Source organism: Anopheles cruzii, chromosome 2, assembly GCF_943734635.1.
Source record: "Anopheles cruzii chromosome 2, idAnoCruzAS_RS32_06, whole genome shotgun sequence".
NCBI lineage: Eukaryota > Metazoa > Arthropoda > Insecta > Diptera > Culicidae > Anopheles > Anopheles cruzii.
In genome coordinates, this window is record NC_069144.1 from 28,354,765 (window position 1) to 28,368,004 (window position 13,240).

At 48.5% G+C, this 13,240-nt stretch overlaps 3 protein-coding genes across 4 annotated transcripts; all 3 read left to right on the top strand.

Moving 5' to 3' along the window:
- Window positions 1-622: 622 nt before the first annotated feature.
- LOC128277508 (valine--tRNA ligase) lies at window positions 623-4,385 on the top strand. 2 transcript variants are annotated; one of them, XM_053015977.1, is made up of 4 exons: window positions 623-867; window positions 1,131-1,298; window positions 1,371-3,321; window positions 3,417-4,385. In XM_053015977.1, exons 1-4 carry the CDS (start codon window positions 694-696, stop codon window positions 4,262-4,264), a joined length of 3,141 nt encoding a protein of 1,046 aa, XP_052871937.1. In that variant the 5' UTR covers window positions 623-693; the 3' UTR covers window positions 4,265-4,385. The 2 variants fall into 2 exon arrangements, with proteins under 2 accessions (XP_052871937.1, XP_052871936.1); XM_053015976.1 differs by having other exon boundaries at window positions 1,371-3,314; window positions 3,407-4,385.
- Window positions 4,386-5,146: 761 nt separating this feature from the next.
- Window positions 5,147-7,258, top strand: LOC128278297 (rab proteins geranylgeranyltransferase component A). Its single transcript, XM_053016998.1, has 3 exons — window positions 5,147-5,238; window positions 5,306-6,493; window positions 6,579-7,258. The coding sequence occupies exons 1-3, from the start codon at window positions 5,190-5,192 to the stop codon at window positions 7,118-7,120; spliced, it is 1,779 nt and encodes a 592-aa protein (XP_052872958.1). The 5' UTR covers window positions 5,147-5,189; the 3' UTR covers window positions 7,121-7,258.
- A 648-nt stretch (window positions 7,259-7,906) lies between these two features.
- LOC128267947 (WD repeat-containing protein 19) lies at window positions 7,907-12,903 on the top strand. Its single transcript, XM_053004911.1, has 11 exons — window positions 7,907-7,921; window positions 8,022-8,179; window positions 8,264-8,986; window positions 9,087-9,567; window positions 9,664-9,792; window positions 9,854-10,430; window positions 10,562-10,844; window positions 10,923-12,202; window positions 12,278-12,564; window positions 12,640-12,716; window positions 12,795-12,903. The coding sequence occupies exons 1-11, from the start codon at window positions 7,907-7,909 to the stop codon at window positions 12,901-12,903; spliced, it is 4,119 nt and encodes a 1,372-aa protein (XP_052860871.1).
- The last annotated feature ends 337 nt before the right edge of the window (window positions 12,904-13,240 follow it).

Consider the following 13,240-nt stretch of genomic DNA (forward strand, 5'->3'; position numbering starts at 1 on the left):
GTATACATAAAAGACATTGATTCCTGGGCGACATCTTTGAACATGATCTCCTTTCTTCGGAGTATTCCTCGCTTCCGCAACAACTATGTTCTTTGATGTACGGGCCTTGGAGTGAATCGAGCGTTCGTCCGTATGGTTTCATGAAAATCATCTATAACTTTGTCTGTGAGAACGAAATTGTCCTTTAGAACCTCCATTCCAATCTCCGTTCTCCTCATTACCCCTTCATCGTTTCTGTTTCATGTGTAGTAGATATATCTTAAGTTAATCTTGTTATGTTAGAAGTTAGAAGTGAGCTATACATTAAAAAACAAAAAATTGTTGAATCAAACGCGTTTGACTTCGTTTCAATAAAAGCATAGTTCAAAGAACATGATTCAAACTGCGTGCGATTTTAAGTGATTATCAATTTATTTCTTAAATAGGGTCTCTACCTTAGAGATCCTGTGCTTGCTATAAAGATGTTCGTCGGTTGACAATACGTTGCTGTCAAACGGAGAAATCGTAAACTGTTCGCGTGTTGCACTTTCCTTCGACGTAAGCGGTTTCGCGTGCTACGAAAGCAAATCGTCAACGAATTGTGATTTTAAAGATTCTAAAGTAGTTTTCATTCGTGCTCGTGTAGAACCAATTTTCGTGCGCTACAGCATTTGAAATACAGTTTGAAACACTTCTCAACGTTAAAACGCCGTCATGTCTCACCCGACTGCTGCTGTGAAGGATGATCTTTCCCAGGCAGAACCGGTGAAAACTGAAAAGCAGCTAAAAAAGGAAGCAGAAAAGGCGGCGAAGTTAGCAAAGTTGCAGGAGAAGTTAAACAAAAAACAGCAACAAGAACAGCAATCTGCTACCAAACCGAAAACGGAGGTAAGTTTAGGGTCTGCAATTGCATCATTGAATGATGCAAGGCCTGCCACCGTTGCGCATACAATTCGGGTCAGATATATCAAAGACCGTAAAGTGAAAGGCACCCTACCCCAGATATTAAACTTGGTTTACCGCGGACCTAAACCGCTAGAGCTATGATTCTTTGAATATTTTTCGCGAAAGGTTACTTGGTTTATCAGTGACCTCTTGGGTTAACTTATGGCGGTTTCCCATGTGTGACGAACTTCTTCTATCTTTTGCAGAAAAAAGTAAAAGAAACAAAAGAAGCGATCGTGTATGGAGGCAGCACGAAGGAAGGTGAAAAGAAAGACTTAACTGGCCCGTTCCCGGACGCCTACAGCCCGCAGTATGTTGAGGCAGCGTGGTATAGCTGGTGGGAGAAGGAAGGATTCTTTAAACCAGAGTACGGGGTAAGTACATGTCAAGGACTGCAAAATGTGCGTTCAATTCTCGGTCATTCAATTGTAATTCTGATGTTCTAGCGTAAGTTAAATAATCCGAATGGCCAATTCGTCATGGTCATTCCTCCGCCGAACGTTACCGGTTCTTTACATCTCGGCCACGCGCTTACGAACGCAATCGAGGACGGCATTACCCGTTGGCATCGGATGAAGGGGCGCACGGCGTTGTGGGTGCCGGGTTGCGATCATGCCGGCATTGCCACGCAGGTGGTGGTAGAGAAAAAGCTGTGGCGCGAACAGCAGCAAACGCGTCACGACCTCGGACGCGAACAGTTCATCGATAAGATCTGGCAGTGGCGCAACGAGAAGGGCGATCGGATCTACCATCAGTTAAAGAGGCTCGGCTCGTCGTTCGACTGGGACCGCGCCTGCTTTACGATGGACCCGAAACTGTGCAAGGCGGTGACGGAAGCGTTCGTTCGGATGCACGAGCAGGGTCTAATCTATCGCAGCAGCCGGCTAGTGAACTGGTCTTGTACGTTACGGTCGGCCATCTCCGACATTGAGGTGGACAAGGTGGAGTTGGCCGGTCGGACACAGCTTTCGATTCCTGGGTACAGCGAGAAGGTCGAGTTTGGAGTTTTGGTGTCCTTCGCGTACAAGGTGTGCGGTAGTCAGACGGAGGAGATTGTGGTGGCCACTACTCGTGTGGAAACGATGCTCGGCGATACGGCGGTGGCGGTACATCCGAACGACGATCGCTACAAGCATCTCCATGGAAAGTTTGTGCAGCATCCGTTTTGTGCCCGTCAGCTTCCGATTGTGTGCGACGAGTTCGTGGAGCGGGAGTTCGGAACGGGTGCAGTAAAAATTACTCCGGCGCATGATCCTAACGATTACGAGGTCGGCAAGAGGCACAACCTGCCGTTCGTGACGATATTCACCGACGACGGAGTTATCACTGGCGACTATGGGCCGTTTACGGGCATGAAACGGTTTGATGCGCGAAAGGAGATTTTGACGGCACTCCAAGAGCGGGGTCTCTATCGGGACACCAAGGACAATCCGATGGTCGTGCCGGTTTGCTCACGATCGAAGGACATTGTGGAACCGCTGATCAAACCGCAATGGTACGTACGCTGCAGTGAGATGGCGGCCAGTGCGACGGAAGCGGTCCGTTCCGGGGAACTCATTATTACACCCGAGGTGCACCGAAAAACTTGGTACCACTGGATGGACGAGATACGCGATTGGTGCGTTTCTAGGCAGCTCTGGTGGGGCCATCGGATTCCGGCCTACCAAGTGGTTTTCAAGGATCCTTCTCAAGCACCGAGTGATTTGAGCGACGAAAACCGTTGGTTTGTTGGACGCTCTGAAGCGGAAGCCCTGAGCAAAGCGGCCTCGGCGCTGAATTTGGATAAATCATGCATTACGCTGCAGCAGGATGAAGATGTGCTGGACACGTGGTTCAGCTCCGGTCTGTTTCCGTTCTCCGTGTTTGGGTGGCCCGATAACACCGACGATCTGAAACTGTTCTACCCAACTACGCTGCTGGAAACGGGTCACGACATTCTTTTCTTCTGGGTCGCCCGAATGGTGTTTTTCGGTCAAACGCTGCTCGGCAAGCTACCGTTCCGGGAGGTGTTTCTGCATCCGATGGTTCGAGACGCTCACGGGCGTAAGATGTCCAAATCGCTCGGTAACGTTATTGACCCGATGGACGTTATATTGGGCATTTCGCTCGAAGGGCTGCACGAGCAACTGCTCGATTCAAATCTTGACCCGCGCGAGGTCGAAAAAGCGAAAGCGGGACAGAAGCAGGACTATCCGAACGGTATACCGGAGTGTGGGACGGATGCACTTCGGTTTGCGCTTTGCGCCTATATGACGCAGGCTCGTGATATCAATCTGGACATCAACCGTGTGCAAGGATATCGGTTCTTTTGCAACAAATTGTGGAACGCCACCAAGTTCGCCCTCATGTATTTTTCCGGAACGGACACGTACGATGTCATTACAACGCTGGTAAGTAGTAGCGAGGCAAAACTTTGCCTTTATCTTCCACCACAATTTGTGACCTTTGTTTATATTCTGTTTACGTTGTCTTTACCTTGCAGAATGGTGCAGAAGGTGGCAATATTGATCGATGGATACTTTCACGGTTAGCTGGGTGTATAGAGGTTTCAAATCGAGGCTTCGAGAAGTATGAGTTCGCTATGGCGACCAATGCGTGCTACAATTTCTGGCTCTACGATTTGTGCGACGTGTATTTGGAGTGCTTGAAAAGCGTATTTCAGACGGGCGACGAACGCTCTCAGAATAATGCACGGCGCACACTCTACACGTGTCTCAATCTCGGCCTGAAACTTCTATCGCCCTTTATGCCATTCATAACAGAGGAACTCTATCAGCGGCTGCCTAGAGGTGACCATCGAACGGTGGCGAGTATTTGTGTCGCCCCTTACCCAGAACCAGATGAATGCTGCTGGAAGGATGAATCGATCGAAAAGGGATTCGAGTTTGTGCAGAAAACGGCTCGAGACATACGCTCCGCTCGTAGCGATTACAATATCCCCAACAAGACGAAAACTGATGCGTACTTCATTTGCGCGGATGAAGGCGTACGCAGCGCGCTGGAACGGTTCGGTGGCGAACTGGAAACAATGGCTTACTCGGCGGTACATTTCGGCATGACGCCACCTGCCGGGTGTGCGATTCTTACCATCACGGGCCAGTGTGTGGTACACCTGATGCTCAAGGGTTTGATCGAGGTGGACAAAGAGATCGAAAAAATGGGTAAAAAGCAGGAGACACTAACGCAAACGGTGGCTAAGCTGCAGCAGGCAATGTCCGTATCAAACTATACCAGCAAGGTACCCGAAGATGTTCGGAAAGCGAACCAAGAAAAGTTGGATCAGTCGAAGGTGGAAATCGAGCGACTAATCGCCGCAATCGATACGCTGAAAATGATGTAAGAAACATTTTCGAGCAAAACTATCACCAAGAAAAGGGTGGCACAGATTTTATATTTATATTGTAATGCTATCTAAGCCCCTGTGTTTACTTTGGGCATAATTTATCAAAGCAAGTTATCGCGCTCGCACAGCAATAAAAAATATATATCATTTTGACTTGAAAGCATTTATGTTTCATCGTTTATGCAGAATATAATTCTACAATTGCACAATCCTACCTCGCCAAAACTACCAGATAACCGTAGCAGCTTTGTGGATGGGTCGGGTTTTTATAATGAAACTAATATGAAATCGAATAAACCGTTGTTTGAAGTTTATTACAATATTTCCTTTTCAATTAATTCTAAACAAATGTGCTATTAGTTGGGTTACATTTAATATTTTATGCAACGAAAATTAAGGGGCCAAAAATGACAAAATCACCGCTTCTCGTACAATCCGTTTACCCTTTGATATCCGTTGATCGCTTCACTTTTGTTAATAAGTATTATACTAACAAATTTTTTTTTTAAATTTAATGGGCATATAAGAAGTAATGTCATGAATTATGATTTGTTTATTGCTTTAGTCGTTGTGCTATTTACTGTAATAATCTTGCCTTTCTAGAAAACAACATTCAAAAAATTTGAACCGGACTGCACCGCATTGCACCGGACTACGGCTGCGTTCGTTTCTGGATTTTCTTCGCTCTGTCCATTTGACATAAACGGTCGGTGTAACCGATGGGCCGTCACAACAAAAAAACGACACAGTTCGATCGGCCAGCTGTGGAGAGCTAAGTCGATAAATCAATTTCTTTGTATGCCTTTCGTTTCGTTGATGGTTTCTTGAGGAAGATATTATACTGTGGTTTCGCTTCGATTTCTAATCTATTCAACCCACTGTCACGACCTCACGCGCCACCAAACAGAGAACCATAACAATCATGGAAGAGGACCTTCCGGCGGAGTTCGATCTAATCGTGATAGGAACGGGTGAGTCACTGGTATGCAGTATCATTAGTTGTCGAGACTCCAATAATAAATTGAACACTCTGTGCAGGCCTAACGGAATCGATCATTGCTGCTGCGGCAAGTCGAATCGGAAAAACGGTTCTGCATCTGGACTCCAATGATTACTACGGCGGTTATTGGGCATCGTTTAACTTCGAATCATTCCGGAAGTACCTCCGTTCCGATGAACAAAAACCGGAGCCTGTGGAAGCTCCGGTTCAACAGGACTTTCTTCTGCTCCGCCGCCAACCAACGGCCGTACAGAATGGTCGCGAACAGTGGTACGATTTCAAGGGCCACGGTGACGTGGATGGTTGGAACCAGGAGCGGATTGAGCAAGAGTTTCGCCGTTTTAACATCGATTTGACACCAAAGTTAATGTATGCTCGCGGATCGCTCGTGGAGTTGCTTATATCTTCCAATATTTGCCGATATGCCGAGTTCCGGGCTCTCGATCGGGTCGCCACGGTTTGGGAGGGCCGCATCATGACCGTTCCCTGTTCACGGTCGGACGTCTTCACCAGCAAAGACGTGAATGTAATTGAAAAGCGCCTGTTGATGAAGTTCCTTCAAAGTTGTGCTGCTTATGATGACGGAAGTGAGGGAGAGGACCACCTGGAGGGTGGCGGCGTGCCGGAGGATAAAACTTTTCTGGAACACCTGCAGAGCCACAAACTGACTCCGAATCTGATTCACTACGTGCTGTACGCGATAGCGATGGGAGATGATCGCACGGGTTGTCGCGAGGGGATGGCAGGTGTGAAGAAGTTCCTCATGAGCCTTGGCCACTACGGTAACAGCCCGTTTCTTTTCCCTGTGTACGGGTGCGGGGAGATTCCACAATGCTTTTGCAGATTGTGTGCCGTTTTCGGTGGCATTTATTGTTTGAACAAAGCGATTGGCGGTATTCAGTTGAGCAGGGAAGCGACGGAACGGAGCTACGAATCGGTCAAATGTGGCAAGCAGAACATCAAATCAAAAGATTTAGTCGTCGGACAAGGATACTTGGGGTGTGAAGTGTTTTTGCACGATAAAGGCAGTGTAAAAAAACGCAGCTCGGTTTGTGGAAAACTGGCGCGAGCCGTCATACTAACGAATGTGCCTTTTGGAGGAGTTTCACAAAATCCCGGAGGAGGTGGAGTGGCGATTATGAAGCTACCACCGGTTGACGGGCAGCCGGCGGGGGCCACGATACTACAGCTGGCGCATTCCAGTGGCACTTGTCCCAAAGAAATTTGTAAGTACGCTGCCAAACAAACCATAAAATTGCTAGAAGTAACGATCTGAGTAACACAGTAAGTCTGTTATTTTCATTCCTACAGTTCTAATCCACATAACATCGGTAGCTGTAACGGAAAATCCTGAAAGCGACCTCAAACCTTATGTGAAACAAATTCTCAGCAACGAGTATCCCAAAGCAACCGAATCGACCGTGACGCCGGAAAATGCCTCAGCGGAGCCGATTGAAAACACGGTGTCGACCATTTTGTACGAGGCATACTTTAATATTCCAACCTGTGGCGTATGCGAACAGGCAACCGATGGGTCTCTTCCAGCCGGCATACATTTAACCTGTGGCCCGTTCCATGAGCTCGACTACGATCAGAGCATTCAGCAAGCGAAAACAATCTTCCTAGAGCTGTACCCCGACGAGGAGTTCTTGCCACGGGCACCGGACCCGGAAGAGATCATCATTGGTGAGGAGGAACCGGTTCAAGCACAGGCGGATACATCGCTGCTAGATGATGGCGCACCGATTGACAATGCGAGCGAGTGTCGTGATACGGAATCGGATTCTGGGCTCGCACTGGAAGCTAAGGAAGAAGCTGTTGATAAGGCTGAAGAGTGCACTGAATCGAAGTGAGGGGGGAAACACGATCCCAACAGTACACTGCGCTCATTAACTGCCAGCTGAATACGCTTGATGTTTACTAAGAATGTGTATGATGTACTACTCTGATATGCTATCGCTTTTTGCCTACCGAACCACATTTGAAATAAAATGACCTTGCAAGCTTTGCGCAATTTACCAAAACAAAGAAGAGACAATAATTTTAGAAAATAATTTGATTTAAACGACTAGGAAACGAAATTACAAAATTGTAACAAGTTTCATTTCAGGTTCATTAAAAAAATGACAGTTCAGGTTCATTTATAAAAAGTTTCGAATTTACATGACGCCTATTGTCAAAAAATGAACCACAACAAAACTTTGGCTTTGTTTGGTTTTTGTGTTTGGTTGGACAATCATAAAAGTTACTCTCTTAATAGTGTTTTGCGTTTTTCGGATAATGATTGTTACTTTTTTGTAAAATAACAGTGTACAGGCCGTTTAATTTTAAGCTTTGTTGGAGAGAAACAGTTTGCTTCTCCCGTGCCTATCGTCTAACACGCAATGGGAAGTTCAAGAACAAAGTTTGTGCAAACGTGTTCGCTGTTCCCATAGCAACCGTTCACAGTGGAAAGTGGTAAACATAAAAATTTTCCATCGCCCAAAATCGTAGAAGAATCATCTGAGCAGTGGACCGACAGCTCGGATTTGTAACGAAAACAAATTAAGTGCCTTGGGCCTTGGCAATGAGTTTCCTTGCCGTGTAAAGTACATGCCGATTGCAAATAACGGGAACAGAACGAACAAAAGCTTGAGAGGATGAGCAGCGAAAAGGTAATCAACACTCGGTAATTAATGCCAGCAATTACTAGTCTTCGCGAGATCTTTGCATGTTATGTTTGTAACCGTTGTTTTTTTCTCATCGATTCGAAAGGTGCTATTTCGGCATGAGGAGCCACACGGTCAGGGCGATGTGTACTTCTTGTGGCAAACGGGCGCCTCGGGCCAGCTTCTGGCCAGCACGGGTAGTGATGGAACGGTTGCGATCTACAACCGGCAAGGCCAACTACAAGAACGAATCGTTCTGCAAGGGTATGCTTACTATCACTTATCATTTCATTTCCATTCCACTATATTGCTTATCGAATATTGTTTATGACGATGTTTGTTTTTTAGGCTATGCGCTGGTTTTGCCTGGGACCGAGACGGTGATGTGCTAGCGATGATTACCGCTAACTCGCCTCAGCTCATAATTTGGGATTCAAACGCTCAGCGTAAGCAAACTATCGACATTGGACTGCGCGACCTGCCGAGTTGCATTATCTGGTCGAAGAAGATCGCTTTGCTCGCAGTCGGCACCTCGCGGGGTAATCTGTCGATTTACAATCATATTACCACCAAGCGAATTCCGATTCTCGGCAAGCACACGAAGCGCATCACCTGCGGCGCTTGGTCCACCGAAAACGTCTTAGCGCTCGGTAGCGACGACAAGTACCTGACGCTCAGCAACGAGGAGGGCGATACTTTGCGCTCGGTGCAGCTGCGCGATTGTCCCAGCGACATGCACTTTGCCGAGATGAAAACGGACGAGCGAGTACCGGGCGAGAACACGATAAGCATGATACTCGGCCGCAGGACACTGTTCTTGTATCATTTGCCGGAACCGGACTCACCGACCGAGCTGGGCTTCCAGTTGCGCTACGGTTCGCTGTTGCAGCACAAGTGGTTCGCCGATGGGTACATTTTGCTTGGCTTCAGTCAGGGCCACGTTGTGGCCATTTCAACACACCCGCGAGAAGTTGGACAGGAGCTGTGGCAGGTGAAAAATCATCGCGATTCACTGAACAGTATAGCGGTGTGCAAGGAGCTGGAACTGATCGCTTCCTGTGGAGATAACAAGTAAGTAAACCCGATATTAGCGCTCCGAAGACGCGTTCGCTCATTTTCATATTTTATTCGTTTGGAACTCGAACATGGTGACCGGATGACCGGGTGACAGTGTGAAAGTACATTCCATGAGCAATCTACAGGAAACGGTGAAAATCCTTACTCTGCCCGATCAACCCGCCTTGAAGCACGTTGAATGGAGCGCCGACGGCCAGCTGCTCGGCGTTACCACCTCCCAGGGCGCAATTTGCGTGTTTGTCACCAAACTACACTCACTGTTTGCGATCGCCCCGCCGAGAATCGCGCTGCTGTCGAGTTTGGCGGAGATCGCCATCCACCATTATGCTCCCGATCGGACCAAAGCTCCTCCGGTGCTAGTGACGCTTGAGATTGAGCCGTCATTCCTTGCGATTGGCCCATACCATATGGCGTGCGGGATGAACAATCACGCTTGGTTCTACGATTTGGGACGCTCGATCGGTGATAACCCATTGCTGCTCGGCGATCGGGAGTACATGTCGGAAATCAAACAGGTGGCGTTATGCTCCGAGTATTGCGCTGTGCTCTGTGGTGGACAAATTATGCTGCATCCGGTAGGTGTCCGAATCATTGTTTCGATTCTCGTCATGGTGTGTTAAGGTGAACAGCAAAATTAACCAAATTTCTATATTCTGTTTGTTGCACTCTAGGTTGAGGCTACGAACGAATTGACGCAAAACAGAGAACCCAAAATATTCCCCGACGAAGTGCGCGGAATGGCAGAGTCCGTTATTACGTGTCTCGGGTTGACGAACGAATTCCTGTGCTTCGCGACCGATGTAGGTTGAACGATCGATTGCTGCTTGGTTTCCGATGCCTTACAAGTCTTTGGTTTTCCAGCTTGGCAGTGTAGTTTACTTCTCGCTGGAAAGCTGGTCAACGGTGGTTCAGTTTCGACATCCGGTCGGAGTGCGAGCCATCTATCCGGATGTGGACGGAACGCGCCTTATTTTTATCGATGATCACAGCCACGGTTATCTGTTCGTTCCGGCTAGCGAAGAAACGCTGCGCATACCGGAATTTCCGAAACACTGCAACGGTGTGCTGTGGGACTGTTCTCAGTCTCACATTTTCGTAGCATTCGATCACAACTCCTGCACGACCTATACCTTTGTGCGCGTTTCTGTGCGTGGTAAGTTTGTCGAATGCGTCGGAACGACTAGCTTGATCAGCGACCAAAGACCTCTGCTGCTGTACGACGGAGACCTGTGTTTGCATGGTAGCGCCGGAAAGCTCACGTCCATCCTGCTCGATACGCACGCCAACAAACCTGGGCGTGATGTAAAGGAACAGTTGCGCACGGCAAAGATGCTGCGCAAATACGCGGACGCCTGGGAATTATGCAAGCTGCTGAACGACGACGATGAGTGGAAGCAACTTGGGATGATGGCAATTGCTGATCTGAACGTATCCTTCGGTAGGTTTGGTAATTTTATGTTCAAATCTTGCGGTACTTTGAGGCTTGATCCGGAACATATACATTTTCTGTTGGACAATTCTTTCGGTAACTGGTTTCATTCAAGTTTTTCTTGCTGCTTTTCTTGCCAGCTACCAGAGTGTTTAGAAACATCGGTGACGTGGCGATGGTTTACGCGCTCGAGGACATTTGCCAGATCGAGGATCTCAACACTTTAGCTGGATTTTGTGCCGTGCTACTGGATCAAATTGACGAAGCGAAGGCTCTGTTCGCCAAAAGTGGCAACCCATCGGAAGCACTCGAGCTGTGCCGCGATCTGCTGCAATGGGAGCAAGCAATGGCACTTGCTACCACACTCGCACCGGACCAACTTCCCTTTTTGGCCCGTGAATACGGGGCGCAACTAGAGTTCACGTAAGCAGAGGGGCGGTAAACGATTACTTTATTGCCGGCAGTACTTTGAATGGCTATATTTTCTGTTCCTTCAACTAGCGGAAGCCATGCCGAGGCATTGATGAATTTTGAGCGAGGATTAAAAAATGGTGACCCCTTGGTTGATGGTTCGCTGAACGCTAAACCGACCAGTGCGAAGCAATCTTCGCAACAGCAACAGCACCAGCAGCATCTGAAGCTCTGTAAGGCGGGTATAGCGAGAACGAGCATAAAGTGTGATGACGTTCGCCGTGGACTTCAGTTGGCGTTCGAGTTGAACGACAAGCAGTTGTACAACGAGTGTGGCGAAGCGATGCTGACCGGTGGCCATCTGGGCGAGGCGGCCACGATGCTGGAGAAGGGCGAAAATTGGGACAAAGCGGCCGAGCTGTTTATTCAACTGAAGCAGTGGAAGCAGGTGGAAAACATTCTCCCAAAGGTTACCAGTTTGAAGCTACATGCGACGTACGCTCGGGCGAAGGAAGTGGAAGGTCACTATGCCGAGGCGATCAGTAGCTACCAGCTGGCCGGAGATCTTGACAGTGTTGTGCGTATCTACCTCGATCATCTATCCGATCCGCACGCAGCGTCGGAGATTTTGCTCGAAACACGGTCAATCGAAGGGTCGAAGCTGCTGGCCAAATACTTTGAGCAACACGGCGACTACGAGTCCGCCATTCAGTTTCTCGCGCTGTGCGGATGTATCACGGAAGCGTTTACGATAGCGCAGAAGCAGAACAAGATACGCTACTACGGGGAGGTGCTAGAGCAGAGCTCGTGTGCTAAGGCGCCCGATTTTCTGCTGCTGGCCGGATACTTTGAGGGAGAAAAATACACACTGTTGGCGGGCAAGTACTACTTTCTCGGCAAGGAATTCTCGCGAGCCCTCAAGTTGCTCCTCAAGGCGGCCTCCGTGGGAAGCGAAGAAAACGCAGCACTGTCACTGGCGATTGACTGTGTCGCGTCAGCCGGTGATGAAAAGCTGTCCAATCAGCTGATCGAGTTTCTGCTCGGCGAGTCGGACGGTGTGCCTAAGGACCCAAAGTTGCTGTTCCGCCTGTACATGGCTAAGCGGCAGTTTAAGGAGGCAGCAAAGGCGGCAATGATCATCGCTAATCAGGAACAGATCGCCGGCAACTATCGCAGCGCGCACGATCTGCTGTTCTCGATGTACCAGGAGCTAAGGCGCAACAATCTGGCCATCAGCACGGACATGAGGAACACTCTTTCGCTGCTGCATCGCTACACGCTCGTCCGAATTCACGTGAAACGAGGCAACCACCTCTTGGCGGCCAAACTGCTGCTTCAGGTGGCGAAAAGCATTTCACAATTTCCCTCACGTGAGTTTCACGGTTCGCTGTTCGTTTTGTTGCTCGAAATGGTAATGACACGATGTTTTTGCACCTGATGCACAGATGTTGTTCCGATTCTCACCTCCACCGTCATCGAGTGCCACCGGACGGGACTGCGGAAGTCGGCGTTCGAGTACGCGGTGATGCTGATGCGATCCGAGTTTCGTGGTCAAATTGATAGTAAGTACGCGAAGAAGATTGAGTCAATCGTACGGAAAGCACCTCGGGGTCAGCAGGATGAAGAAGGTGGCCAAGAATCGAGCCCGTGTCCCGTGTGCGAAGCTTCGCTGCCCAACATGCATACCGCCTGCGGACAGTGTAAAACGACGTTGCCGATATGCATTGCTACGGTACGTAATCTTTTGCTAGCAAATTGATTCCACCGCACATACTAACCATACGTTTGTGGTCGGCCGGTCACCTAGGGTCAGCATGTTGTCCGTGACGATGTAGCCGCCTGTCCGGAGTGCGATTTTCCTGCCCTTAAAGCGGAGTTTATGAAGTAACCATAATGCTGTGTGCCGAATGTGCTTCGACATAGGATAACGCCGTTTGTTTTCTTTGTGGTTCTTGATTCTAGGATTCTGGAAACGACCAGCAACCAATGTGCGATGTGTGGCGAAGAGATAGACGCTGGCCGGTTGGTTGATATCGATGACATTCAACCGTACATTAACACTGGAACCTAAGATCTCGTATGTTTAGATATTTAATGTTCACACTGTGTCTTACGTACCTTGATTTGTGTCTTATTAGCGAATATTTGTAGAGGTGGGCATTGCAGGAAATAAACTGTTTCGGTGAGCAAAACGATCGCGCCCAAAAACTTTATTCATGCGAGTAATCGATCACCGAAAGACCAGCAAGTAAACAGGGGGAGATTCTCTCACTACGACCCTTTCGTGGGGGGGTTTGTGGGGGTGGCGCATGCGTCAAATGCAAGAGAAAGAAAGAGAGAGAGATTGATTAATGACACGGAGAGCGAAACATTTCTTTCACTCTCACGCCTTTTCTCTTCTCAGCACG

What these genes read in the sequence shown, in the direction of transcription:
- LOC128277508 (XM_053015976.1), top strand. Translation starts at nt 694, where the DNA reads ATGTCTCACCCGACTGCTGCTGTGAAGGATGATCTTTCCCAGGCAGAA. An exon ending in CTACCAAACCGAAAACGGAG is followed by an intron (nt 868 to 1,130) that starts GTAAGTTTAGGG and finishes TATCTTTTGCAG; the next exon opens with AAAAAAGTAAAAGAAACAAA. An exon ending in ACGATGTCATTACAACGCTG is followed by an intron (nt 3,315 to 3,406) that starts GTAAGTAGTAGC and finishes TTTACCTTGCAG; the next exon opens with AATGGTGCAGAAGGTGGCAA.
- LOC128278297 (XM_053016998.1), top strand. Translation starts at nt 5,190, where the DNA reads ATGGAAGAGGACCTTCCGGCGGAGTTCGATCTAATCGTGATAGGAACG. An exon ending in TCTAATCGTGATAGGAACGG is followed by an intron (nt 5,239 to 5,305) that starts GTGAGTCACTGG and finishes CACTCTGTGCAG; the next exon opens with GCCTAACGGAATCGATCATT. An exon ending in CACTTGTCCCAAAGAAATTT is followed by an intron (nt 6,494 to 6,578) that starts GTAAGTACGCTG and finishes TCATTCCTACAG; the next exon opens with TTCTAATCCACATAACATCG.
- LOC128267947 (XM_053004911.1), top strand. An exon ending in GAACGAATCGTTCTGCAAGG is followed by an intron (nt 8,180 to 8,263) that starts GTATGCTTACTA and finishes TTTGTTTTTTAG; the next exon opens with GCTATGCGCTGGTTTTGCCT. An exon ending in TGCCGATATGCATTGCTACG is followed by an intron (nt 12,565 to 12,639) that starts GTACGTAATCTT and finishes CCGGTCACCTAG; the next exon opens with GGTCAGCATGTTGTCCGTGA.